The sequence below is a fragment of the Notolepis coatsorum genome (genome assembly GCF_963971535.1).
Source record: "Notolepis coatsorum genome assembly, chromosome: 1".
Lineage (NCBI taxonomy): Eukaryota > Metazoa > Chordata > Actinopteri > Aulopiformes > Paralepididae > Notolepis > Notolepis coatsorum.
The window spans coordinates 245,179,049-245,204,973 of NC_140165.1; the positions used below are offsets into that span (position 1 = coordinate 245,179,049).

General features: G+C 46.5%; 1 protein-coding gene across 3 annotated transcripts in view; it reads left to right on the top strand.

Annotated features, from left to right (window-relative positions):
• Window positions 1–25,925, top strand: part of tpst1 (tyrosylprotein sulfotransferase 1) — a 107,241-nt gene that overhangs the window by 8,001 nt on the left and 73,315 nt on the right. For all 3 annotated transcript variants that reach the window (XM_084323646.1, XM_084323648.1, XM_084323647.1), the window contains exon 2: window positions 22,904–23,959. In XM_084323646.1, the coding sequence (XP_084179772.1) occupies window positions 23,103–23,959 (857 nt within the window). In that variant the 5' untranslated portion in view covers window positions 22,904–23,102. The remainder of the gene's footprint in view (window positions 1–22,903; window positions 23,960–25,925) is intronic.

Here is a 25,925-nt window from a genome sequence, read left to right on the forward strand (position 1 = left end):
CTCCCAACACGGACAGTGACTGACAAGGGGCACTGGTTCCGCCTCATTAAAACAAACGCGCAAATAGCAATTAATCGCGCCCGTCAAAATCATTGCATTAATTTTAATTATCGCGGCAATTAATCGATTTATTGCTTATCGCGGCAGGCCTAGTCACAGTAGTAGAGAAGGAGGAAGCAAGATGGCTCTCTAGTACTGCACAGTCACGGTAGTAGAGATGGAGGAAGCAAGATGGCTCTCTAGTACTGCAGGCACAGTAGTAGAGAAGGAGGAAGCAAGATGGCTCTCTAGTACTGCAGTCACAGTAGTAGAGATGGAGGAAGCAAGATGGCTCTCTAGTACTGCACAGTCATGGTAGTAGCCACAACCAGAGGAGGTGTCATTATGCTTCCGAACTCTCCATCCTCACCTACTGTCCGTACGAATCAAGATGGATGGATTTAATTTAGCAGCCGGCCTCCACTCGGGTCTTGCGGCAGGTTGTGGATGGAGTGTCTGATTGATGCTCTTTTCCCTCATGGAGGGAAAATGATTATTATGGTACTTTGGAATTTCGGATGCCAATTTAATAATACCGGTATGTCCCTCATTTCCGGTGGTTTGGGGATAATTGACTGGGCAGAAAACTGCGGCCCGCTGCGCTTTGAGGTGAAATTAATGTCCTGGCTGCTGTGCCAAATGCACTTTGCCTGGGGGAGTGGAAGTGACAATATTGTATTGATGTTTTTCTCACTCTCTCTCTCTCTCTCTCTCTCCCCTCTCTCTCCCCCCACCTCTTTCTTAAATAAAACATTTTTATCTTAATTTCTGCAAGACTGTATTTATTTTCTCTATATTAATTTCCTTCTTTTGTTACCTGTTTTAAAGGATAGATTCAGGCTGAAGCTCCGGCCCACTGGAGTTTAGTTTGCTTCAGAAGAACTGGCACAGTGCCGGAGTGTGTGGCCTGTTTTCATGTTGAACTGGCACAGGGCCGGAGTGTGTGGCCTGTTTTCATGTTGAACTGGCACAGGGCCGGAGTGTCACAGTGCCCGGAGTGTGTGGCCTGTTTTCATGTTGAACTGGCACAGTGCCGAGTGTGTGGCCTGTTTCTCATGTTGAACTGGCACAGTGCCGGAGTGTGTGCCTGTTTCTCATGTTGAACTGGCACAGTGCCGGAGTGTGTGGCCTGTTCTCATGTTGAACTGGCACAGGGCCGGAGTGTGTGGCCTGTTTTCATGTTGAACTGGCACAGTGCCGGAGTGTGTGGCCTGTTTTCATGTTGAACTGGCACAGTGCCGGAGTGTGTGGCCTGTTCTCATGTTGAACTGGCACAGTGCCGGAGTGTGTGGCCTGTTTTCATGTTGAACTGGCACAGTGCCCGGAGTGTGTGGCCTGTTTTCATGTTGAACTGGCACAGTGCCGGAGTGTGTGGCCTGTTTTCATGTTGAACTGGCACAGTGCCGGAGTGTGTGGCCTGTTTTCATGTTGAACTGGCACAGTGCCGGGAGTGTGTGGCCTGTTTTCATGTTGAACTGGCACAGTGCCGGAGTGTGTGGCCTGTTTTCATGTTGAACTGGCACAGTGCCCGGAGTGTGTGGCCTGTTTTCATGTTGAACTGGCACAGTGCCCGAGTGTGTGGCCTGTTTTCATGTTGAACTGGCACAGTGCCGGAGTGTGTGGCCTGTTTTCATGTTGAACTGGCACAGTGCCCGAGTGTGTGGCCTGTTTTCATGTTGAACTGGCACAGTGCCGGAGTGTGTGGCCTGTTTTCATGTTGAACTGTGTGGCCTGTTCTCATGTTGAACTGGCTCAGTGCCCGAGTGTGTGGCCTGTTTTCATGTTGAACTGGCACAGGGCCGGAGTGTGTGGCCTGTTCTCATGTTGAACTGGCACAGTGCCGGAGTGTGTGGCCTGTTTTCATGTTCGCGTTGGTTAGCAAGGCTGGCGCATGTGTACGAGGTGTGAAACCTCTACTTGCAACATCGCATGAGAGTCCTTTCAAACAATTAACAGCAACTTAGAATTACTATTCACCACATCTAATATAGAACAACTTGCAATTATTCTGAGAGTAGTGGTTTCATCCCCTGCTGAATTGCAATAGGCCTGTCCCCGACTAAGGATAGTCGACTACCCCCCTGAATGCAAAACAATATAATTATATATATTCTTTTGGATCATTCCATTTGGACTGTAGGGGGTGCTTAATGTCTGAAGGAGTCGACTGAAGGCTTCTTGTCCTGCGAAAGCATGCAATTGGTCCACTGATGGATACATCTTGATATTTGTCTAGTGTGTTCATTAGACGGGTGAAATCCTCTTTCTTTCTCTCAGTTAGCCTCTCGGGTATGCACGCACGCCATTAGCGTTAGCCACGCTTCTAGGCCTCTTTGCTTTTGGAAAGAAATGATAAAGACTTAAGAGGTTGGGAGTCGACTACGGCTCCTTTCGCTCGATTAGTCGACTAGTCGAGGTCAGCCCTGTGCAATAGCATAGCAAATGGAAACAGAAAGTTGTGCTGGTTCCCTAGAGACTAACGCTTTTCCTACTTGTCTGTAGGATTGGCTTTTTAAGATGGTTGGTAAGTTGGTTCAGATGAAGCCACACCTTTCACAGTGATCATCACACCAGGTCAGATGAAGCCAGGCAGACCTTCAGTTTCACAGTGATCATCACACCAGGTCAGATGAAGCCAGGCAGACCTTCAGTTTCACAGTGATCATCACACCAGGTCAGATGAAGCCACACCTTTCACAGTGATCATCACACCAGGTCAGATGAAGCCAGACCTTTCACAGTGATCATCACACCAGGTCAGATGAAGCCAGACCTTTCACAGTGATCATCACACCAGGTCAGATGAAGCCAGACCTTTCACAGTGATCACCAGGTCGGATGAAGCCACACCTTTCACAGTAATCCCCAGGTCAGATGAAGCCACACCTTTCACAGTAATCCCCAGGTCAGATGAAGCCAGACCTACAGTAAGGCATAAAAGAAAAAATTGTTTGGTTCCTGTTGGTTGTCAGTTAAGGCCATGGGTAGGTAGGGAATTTCTTTTAATTAAATTTTGTATTTAATTTTTTTCCACGGCGACTATGGATAGGGAATTTCTTTATTTAATAAAAATGTTCACGACAACATGGATGCATGTACTCTGCCAGCATGTTTAATATCCATAATACTAAAGGTTTGACTAAGATTTTTATGAAACTTTTTTTACCTCATAAAATAAATTGGGTCGCACCTAAATCGGCAGGGTCGGTCGGTAACCGGAACAATTTTTTCTTCTTTTAGGCCTAATCTATGGAGAACCTCCAGTGAGCATGTACCACCATCAGCCTGGGTCCATAAACTGTGTTTTCAACCTCACGCTCTGTCCACACAGCTTACCTTTTCCTGTGCGTGACGGCTGGCTCGCTGAGCTTCTGTGGCTCGCATGCGTGTTTGTGTGTCGTCCACACGGACAGCCAGCGCCATCTTTTTACATTGAGTTTGCCTTTGATAACCGCCATCAATAATAGAATATTTCACGTCATCCATCCTTGATGAGCGGTTCAAATAGTGAAGAGTTGTAACCAGAACAGTCACGTGATTACATTTTTCCCCTCAAAGCAAGAGAGGGGGGGGGGGGGGGGGAAATGACTGCCCTTCACCTGATGTTCTGTTAACATAATATAATTATAACCTACATGCGTTTCTGCTATGACTGTGCAATAGCATAGCAAATGGAAACAGAAAGTTGTGCTGGTTCCCTAGAGACTAACGCTTTTCCTACTTGTCTGTAGGATTGGCTTTTAAGATGGTTGGTAAATTGGTTCAGATGAAGCCACACCTTTCACAGTAAGGCATAACAGTAGCCTCCACGTTCTCCTTTTAATAACATGCAGTTGCTAAAATGGTGAAAGAAAAGAAATTTCTGTGACATATTCTACAGATAGACATTATGGTCGTTATTATTATTATTATGTAATGTTGCCGGTATGATGTCAATATGACTTATCATCAACGGATCAGTCCACTGTCTGTTTTAGCTTAGAACCACATGCGTCTCACGGGAAAAAAAACAGCTTCACGGCGAAAATCTAGATGTCACGCTTTCCCGCAACGCGGCTCAATCCGCGCCTGAGCAGCGCTGCTCGCGTTCTGCACGGGTGCTCTAGAGAGGTTCCCTCGGTTCCTTTCCTCAAAGGAACCCAACCCGAGCATGACTCATTAAGAGCAAACCGTGCGAATATGGCCCAGAATCTTGATGAGGCCACCGTGTCCTCTGCTTTTAACCAGCTTCTCGTTCCATGCAGCCGCTTCACGGTGTCGCTGCATCTAAGTGGAAGTGATCATGATTAATATCGTCTCGTGTGAGCCAAACTGGGTAACTGCTGCTGGGCAGAGGAGGGAGAGAACGGGCCCACAATTCATCAGGAGATGCTAATGAAGCGGCGTCGGGGTTGTCGCCGGTGTGCCTGGTGGCTCTGGAGCTTCACCGGCTGATTGAAATGCCTGCTATGATTAATGTCGGCGCTCTTGTTCACACCGTCTCCACCGTTCCGACGCGTAACGCTAAACGCTAGCTCGCCGCCCGGGTCACTATCACTGCGGAGCACTTTCACAAGAGAGGAGCACTTTCACGAGAGGGGAGCACTTTCACGAGAGGGGAGCGCTTTCACGAGAGTGGAGCGCTTTCACGAGGGGAGCGCTTTCACGAGGGGAGCGCTTTCACGAGGGGAGCGCTTTCACGAGGGGAGCGCTTTCACGAGGGGAGCGCTTTCACGAGAGAGGAGCGCTTTCACGAGGGGAGCGCTTTCACGAGGGGAGCGCTTTCACGAGGGGAGCGCTTTCACGAGGGGAGCGCTTTCACGAGAGAGGAGCGCTTTCACGAGAGGGGAGCGCTTTCACAAGAGGGGAGCACTTTCACAAGAGGGGAGCACTTTCACGAGAGGGGAGCACTTTCACGAGAGGGGAGCACTTTCACGAGAGCGGAGCACTTTCACAAGCGGAAACTTGTTTCAGAAGAGGCCTAAAAAGAGAATAGAGGAGTGGTTTCCACGGCTCATGGCCTCCGCTGAGATGGCTGCGGCTGACGGGGCTGTGCATCATCGCTCGGTCACAAGCCAGAGGAGAGTTCTGCCCCGAGGCAGTACTTCTGAAGCACGGGAGCTAATGGTTTTTCTGTAGTGCTGACCTTTCACTTGAGCTGGCAGGTCCCGGCGCGACTGCATCCGTTTAAAATGGAAATGGTTGTAATTCGATCTTGCAACACCCGCCCGAGTGACTGTCCCCCGAGGGGGGGGGGGGGGTGGGGGGGGCAAGCCAAGATGACAGACTTTCCCCGCATTCGAAGCCGTAACTTAGGTCATTTTTACAATTCTCGGCTAAATGGACTTGGGTAGTTAAACGTCAGATGTTGGGAGGGATGGTCAAACTCGAAGGAGCGGCGGCGGCGATGCGCCTAATGGACAGACGGAACCCGTATCCATGACCGTCGGCTGGATGCTGACCTCTCGCAGTGAGGCGGCCCATCCCTGCATTGTTTGGCTATAGAATTATGATCCGCCGTTCTTCACTCGCTTGTCTCATCACATGGGTGTGCCGGCTCTTTGCCTCCATTGAGAGCGTGTGTGTCAGACATGGGTTTAATTCATCCCCCCCTTGATTAATGTGTTGTCACTTTTCAGGCGGCTTAGCTTCATTCTTAGTGACTCGTATCAAACGAGACCGCTTTCTGTTGGAAGGGGAAGAATACTTGAGCATTTTTACTTGGAACTGGTTCCAAAATTGAACCCGATTCTAGTGACACAGGGCACGGTCCTTGGAGGTGCTGTAAGTGGTATTATTTTGTTAAGATGAGTGTTAAATAGCCCCACATTCCGTCAGCCATCACTGCTATAGAGTGTTGGTCAGTAACATGGGTCTCCCAGTCCCTCCACTCTGCAGTAAACAGCCATCACTGGTATAGAGTAACTGGTCAGTAACATGGGTCTCCCAGTCCCTCCACTCTGCAGTAAACAGCCATCACTGGTATAGAGTGTCTGGTCAGTAACATGGGTCTCCCAGTCCCTCCACTCTGCAGTAAACAGCCATCACTGGTATAGAGTAACTGGTCAGTAACATGGGTCTCCCAGTCCCTCTGCTCTGCAGTAAACACTAAATACATTTCCTGGTATCCCATTCCCACGTTATCCAATCGGAGAACCCTAGATATTTTCTACTTATTTCAAGATATCTTGCCAAGCCAAATTTGCTGGCTGATTTATTTTACTTGTTTCAAGCACATATTTGTTTTTAATTCTTATTTTTGTCAGACTATTTTTGCAGTGTGTCGAGTTCTCTCTCCTGGGGGAAGGGATACTAGACGATGTATTTTCTATTTACTACAGAGCAGGAGGGACAGAGACCCACTTTACTGACCAAACACTATCAGTCAGAATGTAGAGCCATTATTTGAATACGTAGACCACTTATATTTTAACGAATGCACAATCCTTGAAACAAAGGCACAGAACTAAACTTTCCTCTCGTTTCTAAAAGTTACACTGCAAAGCCCTGCAGCATTACCTCCACACCATCCGTGGAAACCAAAGCGGCTTATGGCGTGCTGTAAATGAAAGCCCTGGGCAACACGTTGACACAAGGTTTGTCCAAATAACGGGCGCGGTCTACGCTTGCCCTCCTGCTTCGTGTACTTATCCTATAATCCCCCCAGCTCTCCCGGGGCGGGCGAACGGTAGTCGAGCTGTGTTTTTAAAAAGAAGAGGAAGATACACACCACACTGATTACCTGCCACGCTTTCCACCGCAACAGTGTTTTCTAATTGGGGGGGGGGGGGGGACGCCGTTCAGCGAAGCAAATCGTTCCTCTCCCCCCGTGATGCGTCCCTGGCCTGAGGTGGCGCAGTCTTTGTTCCCAGCAGGTGATTGATGGTAGGCTCCGCGCGGACAAAGGTCGTGGCCAGGTTAAGCGGCTGCCGTGCTTCTGATTGATCCAGCTGTCGCCCGGCATGCGCTCTGCCCGACGCGACGGGTTGGGAAACCAATAAGGCTGTTTTTAATGAAGGTTGTGTCCTTATTCAAGGCAAATTCTGCCAGCTGTAGACCACAGCCCCTTGTCATCAATGAGGAACTTTGTATGTATGATGTATTGGTTTCTAGGGAAATCATCAGGAAGGAAGTATTCATCACTTCCTTTAGCTGTGGTGTCGCATGAACCTGGAGAATGCTGATGTGTGTGGGGGGGGGGGTTGTTGTTGCAGATGGTGCCTTCCAGCTTTGAGAGCCCCTAACATGGTTTATTTCCCTCCAGTCACCCAGCGGAGCTCACAAAGCACAGTGGTATCAGCCTTTTTCTTTTTTCTAATATTGGCCCACAGATTCCACACACTTCTAATCTGAGTTCCTCCATTCTCGCTAGCTGTAGAAATGGTTTGCCAAGTAATTGTTAGGGGCGCTTTTGTAGAGACATGTAATGTGTTTGACTTGGCTGGCATTCTTAGAATTTACATTAATAGTGTTGTAGAATCACTCAATGTAAGCAGTCGGGAGGCAAACACAGCTTTATTAAGATGACAAAACCTGACTTAATCTGCAGATCAAACTGAATAACATGAATCGCACATCATCTTTTTATACACTGATGTTCTGAATACACCGTTGTCTGGTGTCATCGACTGTTTACTGACCGGTGGTGGACTATGTCCTCGGGGCTTCATTTGTTTTCCAGCAGGATGTTTGTCATATCATATCGGTGGTGAGATGAGGTCAGGGTGTTGTGTTCTCTAGCAAGTGGTCATGACTAAAGCTGAATCGCACCGATAACGGGTGCTTTTGACATAAACCAGCCAACCAGGACATTGTGTAACATCTCTGTGTGCGTTCTCCTGACAAGCAGTCACAATTATTATGAATCACTGTACAGATGTCATGATGAAATAGAAGTGTCATTTGAATACATGCAATGCTTATCATTCATGGATATACTGTATGTAAGGTCTTTCCACCACAGTAGGTTAGTTTAGAGCCGATGAAGGCAAACCCGGTGACCGTGAGGTGGAGACCTGTCTTGAACCCTTCCCTCTGATCTCTCCCCTCTCCGCTCCGCCCGCTCAAGCCCTCTTCACACCCCTGTTCCACCAGGGCCTCCCGGCGCCCGGCTCCCTTGTTATTAAGTGTTGATGTGGTCTGGTTTCAGCTCCGTGGAGAGTAGCCTACCCCCCCTCCACACCAACCCCTCAAACAGATCAATGGAAAAATATCCTGCGAGGAGGATACCATATCTGTAACAGGAGTGAGGGAGGCTCAATTAATTTAACACAAACACATTCTTTATTTCAGCCCCCGATGAAAGGTGTGTAACGCGAGACCCGCGGCTGAAACGCGACCGCAGATGTAATCCAGGCCCGGCGGGGCCCCTTGGCCAATCGGAACGCTTCACCTCTGGAATTCCACCCCCCCCCCCCCCCCCGCCTCCCAGAGACATTATTTACTTTTCCATATTCCTGGCTTTGACGGCGGGGGCTTCAGGAGAGACGTCTGGCCTGCGCTGAGCGGAGCGGGCGCCCGGTGCATTCTGACGGGTCTGACGTTGAGGTTCTGCAGGAGGTTAGCTAACCTTGGGAAACCCGGCGGCCCTCCCGCCCACTCCCCGCTAATAGTCTAAAGGTGTTGGCAGGAACGCATGCCTTTTTTTTGGCTTCCCTTCCCCGTCTACGCTGAGTCACAGAGGAGAGAGGACGCAAGCACAAGAGGTGCAAGGTTCGCGTGGGCGGGCCGGAATAATGAAAAGGAAAACAATCATCGGAGAGAGAGAGAGAGAGAGAGAGAGAGAAGGGAGCTGTCAAACTGCTGTAATAAATGTGTACTTTCCACTCGAGTGAGGAGGAGGTCGTTCGGTTAATACCGGTGTCTTCTTGTGAAACGCTGCTGCTCACTTGTGCGTTTACTTGACGGGCGGAGGGAGACGGCCTGTTTTGGAGACGAGACGACAGGCTCTCTTCTCCGTGGCTCTAACTGGCCCGCTGGGAGGGGGACTCGCAGTGTGGTGTCAAAGGGGAAACAGATGGCAGAGTTTATGCATAGCCTCTCCGCCTGCTCTGCCCAGACCAGGGCGACGAGGCGGCCGGATATGGTTGCGAATATTTCGACCACATGTTGTTTTCATATACGCTTGACGGATACTTGTTGAATTGCAGGATAAATCAAGTAGTCCAGACGAGTCTTTTTTCTATTTTAAATATTACTCTTTTGTTTTGTAGTAGCTATGACGGACTAATGACAGACCAGTATGAATGAATGAATGATCATTACATTTATATAGCGCTTTTCTCTAGACCGAAAGCACTCCCCACAATGCAGGGTGGAAATGTCCTCCTTCACCACCACTGTGTAGCAGCACCCAACCTTGCACTACAGGCTCAATGGCTTTCACTGGCACCAAGCACACATCACATATACACAATGGCTGAACGGCTCAGGAGACCGGGATTGATATCAGCCAATTAAGGGGGGAGGAAAGATTAGGTGGCCTTGATGATGGGAATGGTTGGACAGGGCCGGGGGAGACGTGATGGGAGCGGTTGGACAGGGCCGGGGGAGACATGATGGGAATGGTTGGACAGGGCCGGGGGAGACATGATGATGGGAGCGGTTGGACAGGGCCGGGGGAGACATGATGGGAATGGTTGGACAGGGCCGGGGGAGACATGATGGGAGCGGTTGGACAGGGCCGGGGGAGACGTGATGGGAGCGGTTGGACAGGGCCGGGGGAGACATGATGGGAGCGGTTGGACAGGGCCGGGGGAGACGTGATGGGAGCGGTTGGACAGGGCCGGGGGAGACATGATGGGAGCGGTTGGACAGGGCCGGGGGAGACGTGATGGGAGCGGTTGGACAGGGCCGGGGGAGACATGATGGGAGCGGTTGATTTCTGCCTCCGTCAGCAGCCCAAGTCGCACAAACAAGGACTCCGGCTTCAGATGGACGCCTGCTGTTTCTAAACATAGTGTTCTGTGAAGACCTTTTAGAACTCTGAAGCATTCCTTTCTTCCTCGCTCTCTTTCTTCCCCTCTCTCTCTCTCTCTCTCTCTCTCTTATCACCCACTCCTAGCTGCTCTGGATGCCTCTCTGTAATAACATCTTGGCTAATGGGCAGCCAAGTCCATAATTAAAGCTTTGAGACACAGGAGCAGAAAGTGAGGACGACAGCATCTTGCGTGGTCTCCCGGCTCTCTCTCTCTCTCTCTCTCTCTCTCTCCCCCGGCTCCTTGCCCCGGGGAGGAACCCATGCTGTAAATATCTCGGAATCCTCTGCAGTGCTTGTCTGTCTGCTCTTTTGAATTATGTAAGATGTGTGTATATATGTGTTTGTTTTGGCGTCTGCATGTACTTCCTTTCATTACGCAAGGTACGCTTGCGTCTGGACATACCACTAGATGCATAGTGTATAGTCTACACACATATATGCGTCTTTGTGTGTGTGTGACAATGCAGCTCTTTGCTCAATGCATTTAGTCATGTATTCTCTGAACGTGAACATGTCACCGATGTTCTGCCGCAGGTATCTCTCGTCCCGAAGATAAGTGGAAATTCGGGCGCCATAGCAGCATGGGGGGGAGGGGAGGTACAGGTATGGACAGGGTAATAGTAGAAAGACATAAATATAGGCAATACAATTAAATCTGAAATGGTGTAAACAATATAAGTAACTGAAATATACGCACGCCTCTCCCAAATTGTAACTGCGCGTTGGTCATTGCAAGCGCCGTGATTGGCCCCGCTTGCCTTGAGCTGTGAATTCCCGCAATTTACCTTCTTCCGTGTAACAGTTGTGATTGGAGGATCAAGAAAAGAGGGGGCGGTGTTTGAGATTGGTCAATTTGGTTCTCTGCATGTTACCCATCCTAACTATATAGGAGTGGGGATCTCAAAGATCGTATCGGGGCTCGGGGGGCCGACCTCCGCATTTCTTAACTGATCGGAATCCGCTTCTGTATATTGAGCCAAATCAAATTCTGATCCTTCTTCCAAATGAAAACCATTAAGGGAAATCTGTGATGCAGCCTTGACATCGGCCTGTAGCCTCTGTTCGTGAGAGGGGAGGTTACACTATGCACACACGGGAGTTGAAAGGGAGAAGCACTGAATCAGCTGTGTGTGTGTGTGTGTGTGCGTTTAAGTTATGTCTGTGCCTGTGGGTGCTTGCGTTCATTATTGCCTGTTTTACGAGGGGATCGTCAGCCAGTAATCCATGTGGTTTGGTTTCTTATAAGATTATTAAATCAAAATGTCGATGTGATCTTATGACCAACATGGGAAACGTTTAAAAGCTCAACGTGTATTTAGCTTTTTATGCTCACTTTACCATCAGAAATAGTGTCTAATAAGTGGGAATGAATAAATGTCCACAATATTGAATAAGATATAACAGTCCATTTAATGTTTTGAAGTGCTGCAACTCAGAAATACAGTTCAATCTTTCAAATAATATTGTGACAAAATAAAAATACACATTTCAAGTGTAAACAATAGATACAGCTACATTTACATTTAGTCATTTAGCGGACTCTTTTATCCAAAGCGACTTATTGTTCTGTACGACAAGTCATCAGGAAGGGTACAACTCTTATCAGCTGAGTAACAATGTTCATAAAAGTGTTGCGTGTTACAGTGTAGGTTAGTTTATTAGGACAAGTGCATGACCGTAAGGTTAGTTGGGGTTAGATCTTTTTTTTTTTTTAGCTACTACTGACATTATCACAATGACGATGTCAGTAGCCTAGCTATATCTATTATATTGTGATGCAATATAGTAATGCATAATTTAGGCACCTTTAGTTTATTTCATTTATAAAGGACAGTGTATAATGACAATCGTTTGCATTAAACAAATGGATGGGTGCACTAGATTTAGCTAGAAGCTATCATTTCCATCTATGTTGTACTGTAACATTACATAGCTATATAAGTTTATTTAGTTTATAAAGGGCAGTGTGTAATGACAATCGTTTGCATTAAACAAATGGATGGGTGCACTAGATTTAGCTAGAAGCTATCATTTCCATCTATATGTCCTAACGTTACATAGCTATTTCACGTGTTTTTGCGGGTCCAGTCCACGGAACGTTGACAGAATTTGCAAAACACCTTATCGCCGGAGGCATAAAAGTCATTAGGATACTGCTCTGCTCTGAATTGAGGGCTTATTGCGGAATTTCTTAGCTTCTTCACGATGTTAACACCAAAGCAGCTAGACGCTTGAGCACTGCTGCGTGTTGTGTGTAACCCGCTGTAGCGTCCCCGGTCACGTTTGCTTTGCACCAAACGTTCCACCCAAAAACGGAATTTCAGTCCAGATTAGGCCAAATTCTGCAATATTCCACGTTTTGCACTTTATTCCATTTTTATTGGCAAATTCCGCGATTCCGTCCGCGATTATGTGAACGCGGATTTCATATGGCTCTAGCTTCTAGTTCTAATGCCAGTGCCTTGGTCTGCTTCTAGTTCTAATGCCAGTGTCTTGGTCTGCTTCTAGTTCTAATGCCAGTGTCTTGGTCTGCTTCTAGTTCTAATGCCAGTGTCTTGGTCTGCTTCTAGTTCTAATGCCAGTGTCTTGGTCCACTTCTAGTTCTAATGCCAGTGTCTTGGACCGCTTCTAGTTCTAATGCCAGTGTCTTGGTCTGCTTCTAGTTCTAATGCCAGTGTCTTGGTCTGCTTCTAGTTCTAATGCCAGTGTCTTGGTCCACTTCTAGTTCTAATGCCAGTGTCCTGGTCCGCTTCTAGTTCTAATGCCAGTGTCTTGGTCTGCTTCTAGTTCTAATGCCAGTGTCTTGGTCTGCTTCTAGTTCTAATGCCAGTGTCTTGGTCTGCTTCTAGTTCTAATGCCAGTGTCCTGGTCTGCTTCTAGTTCTAATGCCAGTGTCTTGGTCCGCTTCTAGTTCGAATGCCAGTGTCTTGGTCTGCTTCTAGTTCGAATGCCAGTGTCTTGGTCTGCTTCTAGTTCTAATGCCAGTGTCTTGGTCTGCTTCTAGTTCTAATGCCAGTGTCTTGGTCTGCTTCTAGTTCTAATGCCAGTGTCTTGGTCCGCTTCTAGTTCTAATGCCAGTGTCTTGGTCTGCTTCTAGTTCTAATGCCAGTGTCTTGGTCTGCTTCTAGTTCTAATGCCAGTGTCTTGGTCTGCTTCTAGTTCTAATGCCAGTGTCTTGGTCCGCTTCTAGTTCGAATGCCAGTGTCTTGGTCTGCTTCTAGTTCTAATGCCAGTGTCTTGGTCTGCTTCTAGTTCTAATGCCAGTGTCTTGGTCTGCTTCTAGTTCTAATGCCAGTGTCTTGGTCCACTTCTAGTTCTAATGCCAGTGTCCTGGTCCGCTTCTAGTTCTAATGCCAGTGTCTTGGTCTGCTTCTAGTTCTAATGCCAGTGTCTTGGTCCGCTTCTAGTTCTAATGCCAGTGTCTTGGTCCGCTTCTAGTTCTAATGCCAGTGTCTTGGTCTGCTTCTAGTTCTAATGCCAGTGTCTTGGTCTGCTTCTAGTTCTAATGCCAGTGTCTTGGTACGCTTCTAGTTCTAATGCCAGTGTCTTGGTCCGCTTCTAGTTCTAATGCCAGTGTCTTGGTCCGCTTCTAGTTCTAATACCAGTGTCTTGGTCCGCTTCTAGTTCTAATGCCAGTGTCTTGGTCCGCTTCTAGTTCTAATGCCAGTGTCTTGGTCTGCTTCTAGTTCTAATGCCAGTGTCTTGGTCTGCTTCTTGTTCTAATGCCAGTGTCTTGGTCTGCTTCTAGTTCTAATGCCAGTGTCTTGGTCCGCTTCTAGTTCTAATGCCAGTGTCTTGGTCCGCTTCTAGTTCTAATGCCAGTGTCTTGGTCTGCTTTTAGTTCTAATGCCAGTGTCTTGGTCCGCTTCTAGTTTTAATGCCAGTGTCTTGGTCTGCTTCTAGTTCTAATGCCAGTGTCTTGGTCTGCTTCTAGTTCTAATGCCAGTGTCTTGGTCCGCTTCTAGTTCTAATGCCAGTGTCTTGTAGGGCTGGGCGATATGGCCTAAATATGATATCACGATATTTTCTGACCTTTCGGCGATACACGATACACATCATGATGTTTTTCTTTTTTACCCCAAACAATTCATTATGAGGCCCAAGACAGTATTTGAGTTTGCAAGATAACATTAAAGACAAAATAAAATACCCATGCATTTAGCATTTTTATATTATATATTAGATTTAGATTATTAGATTATATATTGCATATATTTAGCAATGAGATATTATATGATTTAGATATGAAATATGATGAATTGAAAATGGGGGACCCTGATGTAAACAAGACTAAAGTCTTTCTCTGGTCTGCATCCCCTTAACAATTGTATGTATTGAGCTGTACTGTACCCATTCTGCAATATGTTAATAAAGTTTTAAATCAATCAATAGCATTTTAGCATTTTTATGAAACTACTGTATATATGTATGTCTCTAAATGTTTTGATGAATTGAAATTGGAGGACCCTTATGTAAAAAAGCCGAAAGTCTTTTTCTGGTCTTCATCCTCCTGTACTGTATTGTACCCATTCTGCAACCCTTTAACAAAGTCTTCACTCATTCATTCTGACGGAAACATAATAATTTTGATTGACAGTCGAGTCTGCCAATTACGTCACAGCGCTTGCACCCGCCCTGCTGTTCTTAGCACCAATCGGCAAGCGCTATTAGTTTTTGACTTCCTGAATGTCCTGTGTGCTGAACAACGTCAACAAAGCTACTAACGTTAGCTCCCCGCGGCCGTCGAGTAGGAGACCAGTGCTCCACAGGATGACTAAATGAGGCATAATGATTTTACTACAACGAATGTTATAATAAAAGCCTTTCCATACATCTGTCTGATTGAAAACTTTATTAACAGACCGCGGAATGGGCATATCTCAGCACGGGCTGAGATATGAACGAGTAATGTGTGGACAGATTGACGCGACACAATCCTCTTGGGCAAAACATCACGATATCCACGATACGTTGAAAAAGTGTATCGTTAATGAACTGTACCCGATATTTATATAATATCGTCATATCGCCCAGCCCTAGTGTCTTGGTCTGCTTCTAGTTCTAATGCCAGTGTCTTGGTCTGCTTCTAGTTCTAATGCCAGTGTCTTGGTCCGCTTCTAGTTCTAATGCCAGTGTCCTGGTCCGCTTCTAGTTCTAATGCCAGTGTTGATTTTTGCAAAATCAACTCTGCCTCTCTTTGTTAACTACAACAAGCAATGCTGTAATGCTGTTTGTTATTTAAGATGAGGTCGGACTCTGCACTGACAGATTTGTGTTCATTGTGCTGCTTTTATAAAGCCTCAAATGACGGCTTACAATATTTCATGAAAGCAAAGTGTTTTGTTTGTCTAAGATTTAAAAAGGTTTCAACTTTACAGCACTGACAAAGTTGAACAAAGTGCTGTACAAGTCCCACAACAGTAAAAAAAAAAAAAAAAAATTTAAAATTTTTTTTTTTTTAGTGGATTCCATTTTTATTGCTCAATTCCGCGATTCCGTCCGCGATTCCGTGATCGCGGATTCCATATGGCTCTAGCTTCTAGTTCTAATGCCAGTGTCTTGGTCTGCTTCTAGTTCTAATGCCAGTGTCTTGGTCTGCTTCTAGTTCTAATGCCAGTGTCTTGGTCTGCTTCTAGTTTTAATGCCAGTGTCTTGGTCTGCTTCTAGTTTTAATGCCAGTGTCTTGGTCAAGTGCTAATGACCGCCGCACAGTGACACACTGACCCTGGTTGAAACGCACCATAACAAACAGCCACTCAAGGCCCTTAGGGCACAGAGTAAACATTATAGCGCCACTGTATTTCGATTGAAACCTTTTATTTATTCTCAAAATGGAACGTCGTCGAGATTTCAAACGGTTCAAGTACATAGAAAACATTTTAAAAGCCCTCACACACTTGTGTTGTACACGGTTCTAAAGATCACCTTATTAGAAACCGAGACCAAAGCGAGCATGTCGGTAGTAACTAATTTAGTAGTGTTGTGAACAGAGACCCGTCTTTTATGTGTGTGAATCACCAGCTCTTCACAATAGGCAGTCTGCTGGAGATGGGGCAGGGGGGGAAGCCCCTCTACAGAGTGAACCACTGGTGGGCCGTCTGCTGCCCTGCAGCGCCAGGACCCCCGCTGTGTGTTGACCTGCTGCGGCTCCTTTCTCTCTACACACAGACAGACAGACAGACAGACAGACACACACATGCACCTCTCTCTGCCCCAGCCAGGCCATAATGTTCAGAAGAAGGGTGATCCAGGTCGGTCAGAAACAACAGCCCAGAGAAAATCTCTTAGACAAACAAGCTCTACTGACCGAGCCAGCAGCACTAGTTAGTTCCAGCACCACTAGTTAGTTCCAGCAACAGATACAGCGCTTTTCGCCAGCAGCACTATTTAGTTCCAGCACCACTATTTAGTTCCAGCACCACTATTTAGTTCCAGCAGCACTAGTTAGTTCTAGCAGCACTAGTTAGTTCCAGCAGCACCAGTTAGTTTTAGCAGCACTAGTTAGTTCCAGCAACAGATACAGAGCTTTTAGCCAGCACCACTATTTAGTTCTAGCAGCACTATTTAGTTCCAGCAGCACTAGTTAGTTCCAGCAGCACTAGTTAGTTCTAGCAGCACTAGTTAGTTCCAGCAGCACCAGTTAGTTCCAGCACCACTATTTAGTTCCAGCAGCACTAGTTAGTTCCAGCAGCACTAGTTAGTTCTAGCAGCACTAGTTAGTTCCAGCAGCACCAGTTAGTTTTAGCAGCACTAGTTAGTTCCAGCAACAGATACAGAGCTTTTAGCCAGCACCACTATTTAGTTCCATCAGCACTAGTTAGTTCTAGCAGCACTAGTTAGTTCTAGCAGCACTATTTAGTTCCAGCAGCACTAGTTAGTTCCAGCAGCACGAGTTAGTTCCAGCAGCACGAGTTAGTTCCAGCAGCACTAGTTAGTTCCAGCAGCTCTAGTTAGTTCCAGCAGCACGAGTTAGTTCCAGCAGCACTAGTTAGTTCTAGCAGCACTAGTTAGTTCCAGCAGCACCAGTTAGTTCCAGCAGCACCAGTTAGTTCCAGCAGCACTAGTTCGTTCCAGCACCACTATTTAGTTCCAGCACCACTAGTTAGTTCTAGCAGCACTATTTAGTTCTAGCAGCACTAGTTAGTTCCAGCAGCACTAGTTAGTTCCAGCAGCACTAGTTAGTTCCAGCAGCACTAGTTAGTTCTAGCAGCACTAGTTAGTTCCAGCAGCACTAGTTAGTTCTAGCAGCACTAGTTAGTTCCAGCAACACTAGTTAGTTCCAGCAGCGCTAGTTAGTTCAGCAACAGAAACAGCCAGCAGTTGTAGCCAGCAGCGCAGCACTCTGCGGTGGAGACTCTTCATGTCCACCGCCCACTCTGTTTTCCTGTCCATGGCCAAATTTAAAGGCGTGTTTCTGAAACAAATGATGTGTGCTGCTGCCATTAGACTGAATCAAAGACAAAACTAGGGAGTAGGGATGCACCGAAATTTCGGCACCGGAAGTTTTCGGCCGAAAATGGCAAAAAGTTTTTTCACCGAAAATATGTCACCGAAACAGAAACAACCTAACAACCTTGCGTGTTGTTGTGATGTCGCACTGTCGGGAGTCGCGCTGTTTCTATGTAAACTGCGCGCAATGCGTCCAATAAATGCGTCTTTAACATGCTTTATATCCTTATTTGCTATATGCCGCGGTTAATCACTGAGTGATCTAATATGCATATTATTCGCGTGTTGTTGTGATGATGCCGCGCTGTCGGGCTGTTTCTATGTAAACTGCGCGCAACGCATCCAATAAATGCGTCTTTAACATGCTTTATATCCTTATTTACTATATGCCGCGGTTAATCACTGAGTGATCTAATATGCATATTATTCAGAGCGAGAGGGGGGGGGATTGTGTTTCTGCCTATGTTATGTAGTTACTCTCCCTCGTCCCCGCTGTCGTCCACACTCAGCTGTGAGAGAATTGTTGAATATATACACAAATGTTCTAGAATGTTTGATTATGACATCATACTGAGCTGGACCTGTACTTTGTGACGTTATGTTATTTCGGGCATTCATAACATTATTTCGCGTGACTATACATTGTAACGTTAACACAGCCCAGCTGTCAACTGTACTTTGTAATGCTATGTTATTTCGGGCATTCATAACGTTATTTCGCGCGTCTACTGTGCCGAGTCAAGCGAGCACATTCAGCTGGGGACTAGAAAGGTGCGCTCAGTAGAGCACAGATGTCCACTGCGGCAACCAGAGAAAAGATGGAATTAATGTACTGTATGCATTCAGAAGTGCTGAATAAATGTTTTATGGACCCATAATAGTGATTATTTATTATTTAAGTTAAGTTTTGCCATAATCATATATTTTTCCATAATCATAATGTTCCACAACATTGGTAAAAAAAATCTATTCTATGAATCATTTTCGGCCTTTCGGTTTTCGGCCAACTGTTTTCTATTTTCGGTATCGGTTTCGGCCAAGAATTTCCCATTCGGTGCATCCCTAGACGAAACAAGCCGAGTAGGAGAGCTGCTAAATAAAACCAAATGGAGCCGTCTTCTCTTTTGGCTGAATATATACATCTAGAGCTGAGCTTGTTTTAATTGGGTCTCGTCGTGTCCGCTGGGATTCTCAGGAGCTTGTATTCCTCGGAGGTGAATGCTGGTGTTTCCTCTTTTGAGTCTCTGCTAACGTGCAGCGCTGGGAGTCGTTCAGTGGATCTGGTGTCAACTCCACTACCATAATTCAGCCCCGGGCAGTTTGTGTCTGACTCTTGCGAGGCTTGTGTCTGTGCTTCAAGCCTTGTGTCTGTGCTTCGAGCCTTGTGTCTGTGCTTCAAGCCTTGTGTCTGTGCTTCGAGCCTTGTGTCTGTGCTTCGAGCCTTGTCTGTGCTTCGAGGCTTGTGTCTGTGCTTCGAGGCTTGTGTCTGTGCTTTGAGGCTTGTGTCTGTGCTTCAAGCCTTGTGTCTGTGCTTCGAGCCTTGTGTCTGTGCTTCAAGCCTTGTGTCTGTGCTTCGAGCCTTGTGTCTGTGCTTCGAGCTTTGTTTCTGTGCTTCGAGGCTTGTGTCTGTGCTTCGAGGCTTGTGTCTGTGCTTTGAGGCTTGTGTCTGCTTTGAGGCTTGTGTCTGTGCTTCGAGCCTTGTGTCTGTGCTTTGAGGCTTGTTTCTGTGCTTCGAGCCTTGTGTCTGTGCTTCGAGGCTTGTTTCTGTGCTTCGAGGCTTGTGTCTGTGCTTCAAGCCTTGTGTCTGTGCTTCGAGCCTTGTGTCTGTGCTTCGAGGCTTGTGTCTGTGCTTCGGAGCTGTACAGTAGCCTGAAGTGAATCGGCCGGTCGGACGCAGATAATTAGGGATGCCCCGATCGATCGGCCACCGATCGTTATCGGCCGATATTCAGTATAAATATGCGATCGGTGATCGGTGATAATGTTTTATTTTCACCGATCGTCAAACCCGATCACTCGCTGTTGCTGAGTTCTGTCTCAGACACCGGTGGTGCGGCGTCTGCTCTCGAGTCCAGCCCCTCCCGCACGCATGTAAACACGGGTCTAGTCTAGTGAGACACGGGAGGACGGCGTGTCGGCGTCTCCCTGAGCTAACGTTAGCTTAGCTACCGTTACAAAATGACCCAGTCAACTATTCACTTTTAGTTTAATACATGATGAGGCATTGTCTAACCGAACGGTATCTAGCCGGCCAGCTACCGATAGCTCCTGACATCAACAAACGCTCTAGCAAGTATAGTAGGTAGGTATGTTAGCTGTTAGCTCACGTTAGCGCAAGTTAGTTCACTGTTAAAAACGAAATGTCCCATTGAACTAAATAATTCACTGAGGCGTTGTATTAACGTTATATATCCGGCTAGCAGTAGCTACAGATAGCTCCTGATATCAATGTCTTATAACACTGATTCGATGCGTATTCGAGCTGAGGGCTTGCTGAGCACAGTTAAGTAACGTTATACCAATAGGGTCCAGGTGCAGCGCCGGAGAATCCTGGCTGTAGCTGGAGGCTACTAGAGTACACACAGACAGTGGAGCTTGTTGCGTGGTGGCGATGTCTCACAGATAATACAAGTACAAGTCTAATTATATAATATATATATTTTATAAAAAAAAAAAAAAAATTATATAAATTTTTTTTTAATTTCTTTTAATCAAAAACGATCGTTATCGGCCGATATGGCTCACGACGATCGGTGATCGGTATCGGTGGCAAAAAATGTGATCGGCGCATCCCTACAGATAATGTATTATTACTAGGGATGCACAATATTGATTTTGACACCGATACCGATAACTTTATGCTCCTCAAGCCGATAACCGATATCGATAACCGATATTTATTGTATAAATTTTTTTTTAATGTATATTTTTTTTATCAATTTTCTTTTTTTCCAACATGAAACAAAACATATCACAATACAATAATAATAATAATACATAAAAAGACTTCCCAGGACAATAACTTAACACCAACTTAAAGGATAACTCCACTATTTTGGGAAATTAGCTTAGTTAACATCTTCCCTGGAGTTAGACAAGAAGATACATACCTTTTTTGTCTCTGTGCGTGCATTTTAGCTTTGGGAATAGATGCTCCGTTAGCATAGCTTAGCTTCATCACTGGAAGTGAGGCAGGACAGTAGCCTTACAGTGCCTTACAGTGTATTGCAAGGTCTGACATTGACCAAACTTGATATGCATGACCTTGGTGGGCTCTAGGTCAACTCCTGAAAAGGGGGTCAATGTCAGACCTTGCAATCAAAAGTTAGGGGCGCACTGAAATTATGGCAAGGGTTATTAGCCCCCTAACTTTTGATTGCAAAGTCTGACATTGACCCCCTTTTCAGGAGTTGACCTAGAGCCCACCAAGGTCATGCATATCAAGTTTGGTCAATGTCAGACCTTGCAATACACTGTAAGGCACTGTAAGGCTACTGTCCTGCCTCACTTCCAGTGATGAAGCTAAGCTATGCTAACGGAGCATCTATTCCCAAAGCTAAAATGCACGCACAGAGACAAAAAAGGTATGCATCTTCTTGTCTAACTCCAGGGAAGATGTTAAATAAGCTAATTTCCCAAAATAGTGGAGTTATCCTTTAAATGTATATTCCTGTAGTTTTGACCTAACCAGACAACAGAAACAAAAGCCAAGACAACAGTTTTGACTGATAAAGTGACTATATTTATTTTTCCAAATGAAAATTCACAATCCGTCAACAACTTATAATACATCCAACCTAAGACGCTCAAAGCTTTTTTCTTCTTTTTTCAAAGCTGTCCGCCTTGAAAGAAAGGCTTTGAGTGGACACATAGCCTAGCAGGTCGCCTGCGGCATCACCACCGCTGCGATGGTGTTAGAAGCCTACGACGACGGCGCGAGCACGCTTGTACCTATTGACGAGTCGTTTGCTAAATTAAAGAAGTTTGACAGAAATTACCCAAGGGCTCAAGCCGCTAGCTTTTAAGCAGTCCTTGGTGGTGCAAATTAACCTTGCTACTACGGAGCAATAAGTGACTGCGTATTCAACCAAGGGTTGCATCAGCCATGAAAGGGGCTAGCTTTGCTTAGCTCCCCGCGTCGTCGCAGGCTTTTAAGTTAACACAATAACACACCATCGCAGCGGTGGTGATGCCGCAGGTGACCTGCTAGGTTGGATGTATCACAAGCCGCTGCATTTTTCCCTCCTCGTGGAACTTCTGCATTGCATTTATTACAAATAGCAAGCGAACTTTTCCCCTCTGAAACAATCCCCACTAGCGTCGCCATCTTTGTTTACATCCGCGCTGCTTTCAAGAAACGTACGTGGCTACGTCACAGCCAAGAAAGGGAGCGCTGGATTTGTGTAAAACGCCCTGTTCCTAAACCACACGCTACCAGTCGTACCACAGTACTGGCAAAACGGGAGGAGCCGACAGTCAAAACAAACGCACTTCATCCAAATTCACCCACACCGCATTTTTTTTACCAAAAAATATATTATATTATCGGAGCTATTAATAACTTTATCGGGATGACGTCATAATTGCTGATATCGGCCCGATAATTATCGTGCATCCCTAGTTATTACTGGGTTTCTGACTCGTATACCTCTCTCTCGCTCTCTCGTCCTCCTGTAGATTTGTTCAGAGCGGTAGGGGTGGGCAATATGACGATAAATATCGGGTACAGTTCATTAACGATACACTTTTTAAACGTATCGTGGACATTGTGATGTTTTGCACAAACCCTCATCCATACAGTATATATGTGTGTGTATTTTTGGCTAAAGTGGATAGAAAACACAGTACTGTGCAAAAGTCTTAGGCACCCAAGAGTTTTTATATAAATTGTCTTGGATGTTAATAAATTGTTTTCCTGTATTAGTCTGTCGGTAGACTACTCTTTTACATTTTCTTTTACTTTTAATTTAATTATTTTTGAAAGCATCTTCATGGTTTAATGCAGACATATGTTGCAGGGACTATTATAATCATCATATTGGCGTGACCGTATCCATCAATGGGTTAAATCAAGCATTTTTAAGTGCTTTAGAGGAAATGTCAAAATATTCCAATATATATCGTGATGGAGCCAAAAAATATCGTGATCTCATTTAGAGGCCGTGTCGCCCGGCCCTACAGAGAGGGGTTTCATGTGGCTGCTCTGATCACTGAAGTGACAGCTGTGTGGCTCACTGTATAACATCTGTCACGTGAAATGGCTTAGAAGTTGTTTTAGTTTAGAAGACTAAAGCTTTTTGAATCGGCTTGTATTGTACCACAACGTTGCATTAAGTAAGACGATTACATTCGTTTCTTCTTTTTTTAGCTGGAAGAAAATGGCCATCAATGTTATAAAATTGTATAATTGGAGCTAACTAACCGTGTCCTTCCTTGTGTTTCTGTCTCGTTCCCCAGGCCTCATGGAGCTGGGAACTCAACGACCGCTGTGCACCAGCCAACTTGATCCACGCCTGGTCCCCAGCAGCCAACCTTGAAGAGAGGGACCCTCTATTACTCCCCCCTCCCCCCCATCCTTCTTCCCATCCCCATCCCCCCCCCCACCCCCCCAAGTCGCCCCTCTGCTGACCACCACCCGCCCCCGCCCGGAGCCGGTATGATGATCGGCAAGCTGAAGCAGAACCTGCTGGTGGCCTGCCTGGTCATCAGCTCCGTCACCGTCGTCTACCTGGGCCGCCATGCCATGGAGTGCCACCACCGCGTGGAGGAGCGCGGCCAGCCCGGCGCGCCGCCCCTGTCGGCCCTGGGGGGCAGCATGCGGACGACCCTGCGGACGGGCCAGAACCTCAGCGCCCCCTTCGTCTACAACAAGGACATGCCGCTCGTCTTCATCGGCGGCGTGCCACGCAGCGGGACCACGCTGATGCGCGTCCTGCTGGACGCCCACCCGGAGGTGCGCTGCGGCGAGGAGACGCGCGTCATCCCGCGCATCCTGGCCATGAAGCAGATGTGGAGCCGCTCCGGCCGGGAGAAGATGCGCCTGGACGAGGCCGGCGTGACGGACGAGGTGCTGGACGCCGCCATGCAGGCCTTCCTGCTGGAGATCATCGTCAAGCACGGGGAGCCCGCCAACTTCCTGTGCAACAAGGACCCGTTTGCGCTCAAGTCGCTCTCCTACCTGGCCAAGATTTTCCCCCGCGCCAAGTTCGTGCTGATGATCCGCGACGGGCGCGCCTCGGTCCACTCCATGATCTCGCGGAAGGTGACCATCGCGGGCTTCGACCTGGGCAGCTACCGCGACTGCCTCACCAAGTGGAACCGGGCCATCGAGACCATGTACACTCAGTGCCTGGAGGCCTCCGATAAGTGCCTGCCCATGCACTACGAGCAGCTGGTTCTCCATCCCGAGAAGTGGATGAGGACGCTGCTGAAGTTCCTGGACATCCCCTGGAACGACGCCGTGCTCCACCACGAGGAGCTCATTGGGAAAGCCGGAGGCGTTTCCCTCTCCAAGTAAGTAATGCCGACAAATCCCTCGCCTGGTGTGTGTGTGTGTTCAGGGGAGGAAACTAACTTTTTGGCTTACCAGCCAACTGGCGAGTATCTGATTTTTTTTACCAGCCAAACAGATTTTTTACCAGACAAAAAAAATCGCTACCGTCAAGTGTTGTGGTAACGTCAGTTGGGTTGGTGTGCTGTTGTGCACAGTGCACTGGTTGAGTTAGCCCCTTTCGTGACTGCGATGTGCAAGCCAGGGGCTTTTGAGCATGAAATAAAATGTCTAACCTTACGTCGTAGTCCGGTGCTTTTTTGGAAACATTATAGTCATAACAGATACACCTAGCTGGCTGCTTTGAGCACACGGGGCTAACGTTAGCTAGCAAGCAGCTATAGCTAAAACGCTAACTAGAAGCTAACCACTGTATACAGTTCCAGTAGACTAACATTACACCTCTGTGATTTAAATGTGTCCTTAGTAACTTATACTCGAGGGTTGTACTAGGGTTGGATGCAGTTCCCCGTTGGTCAGTCTGTCTGTTTTCCATCTTCTGCTGTGTTTAACGTTATCTGTTTGCGAGTGCTCCTGATGGCTAGCCTAGTACCGCAGGACTTTTATTATTATATGTCCGCGGGTTGGCCAGTACTGCGCAAATGTTTATTAAACATTATATGTCCGCGGGTGGTCTTGTGCAGTGCTCTCGTGGCACTGTCAACTAAAGCGAACACTCAGAAGACGCGCACCGTTTGCCAGTGCAGTGATTGCAGAATGTTTTATTTTTTTGTATACTCGCCAGCAGGGGAGGAAACTAACTTTTTGGCTTACCAGCCAACTGGCGGGTATCTGATTTTTTTTACCAGCCAAACGTAAAAAATACTAGCATTTGGCCAGTAAAGTGGCCTAATTTCCTCCCCTGTGTGTGTTGTTCCTAGTTAAGCGGATGTTAGAAAATTGTAGGTTAGGGATGAATAGGCCGTGTACATGTATTGGGTGTAGAGTAGAGGTTGAGTTTCGTTGTGTTTGAATGACTGGATGTGTGTCAGCAGGGAGTAAAGTGCCAGTAAACCAAGGGTCCACAGCCCTTTGTCTCTTACCGTGTCACAACACGTTGTTCATGGAGTCACAACCAGTACTGTAACACTGTACGGCAAAATGAGGACACTCGCTGGTTCTCTCCCAGCTCGCTGTTAAGAGAAGGTTACCTGCCATTTTTGTATTCATTGCCTTTTAACTAGGGATGTCCGATATTATCGGCCTACCGATATTATCGGCCGATATCGGCATTCAAATGTGATATCGGAAAATATCGGTATCGGTTTTCAATTTTTATTTTTTTACATTTCTATAACCTTTATTTACCCAGGCAAGCAAGTAAGAACAAATTCTGATTTTATTTATTGTCAAAAGTATGCATAATGTTGTGTTACTTCCACAACAAGAGATATGTAATGTTAATTACCTGAAATATATAGTGATGCACGATATATCGGCCGCCGATATAATATCGGCCGATATGGCCGTTTTTTTACACATCGGTATCGGTCTGATATCAAGATAGGGCCAATATTAAAAAAAAAAAAATGTTTTGGCCTTAAATAGTTTCAAAATATCAGTAATTTCTGAAAATAAGTTACAAAAGTAAAAAAAATTATGCGTTTTGGAAAATAGCTCTTTATTTGATTATCATAAAAACGTGTTTTCTATACAGAGATATCGACATCGGTAAATATCGGTATCGGCCAGAACAGCAATATTAATATCGGTTATCGGTATCGGCCACAATTTTCACATCGGTGCATCACTACCTGCATATATCGGTATCGGTTGATATCGGTATAGGAAATTAAGAGTTGGACAATATCGGTATATCTGTATCGGTAAAAAAGCCAATATCGAGCATCCCTACTTTTAACCCTTTCACTACAGAAGGTTAACCTTTCACTACAACACCACAGACGGTTAACCGGCTGTAGTGTGGTA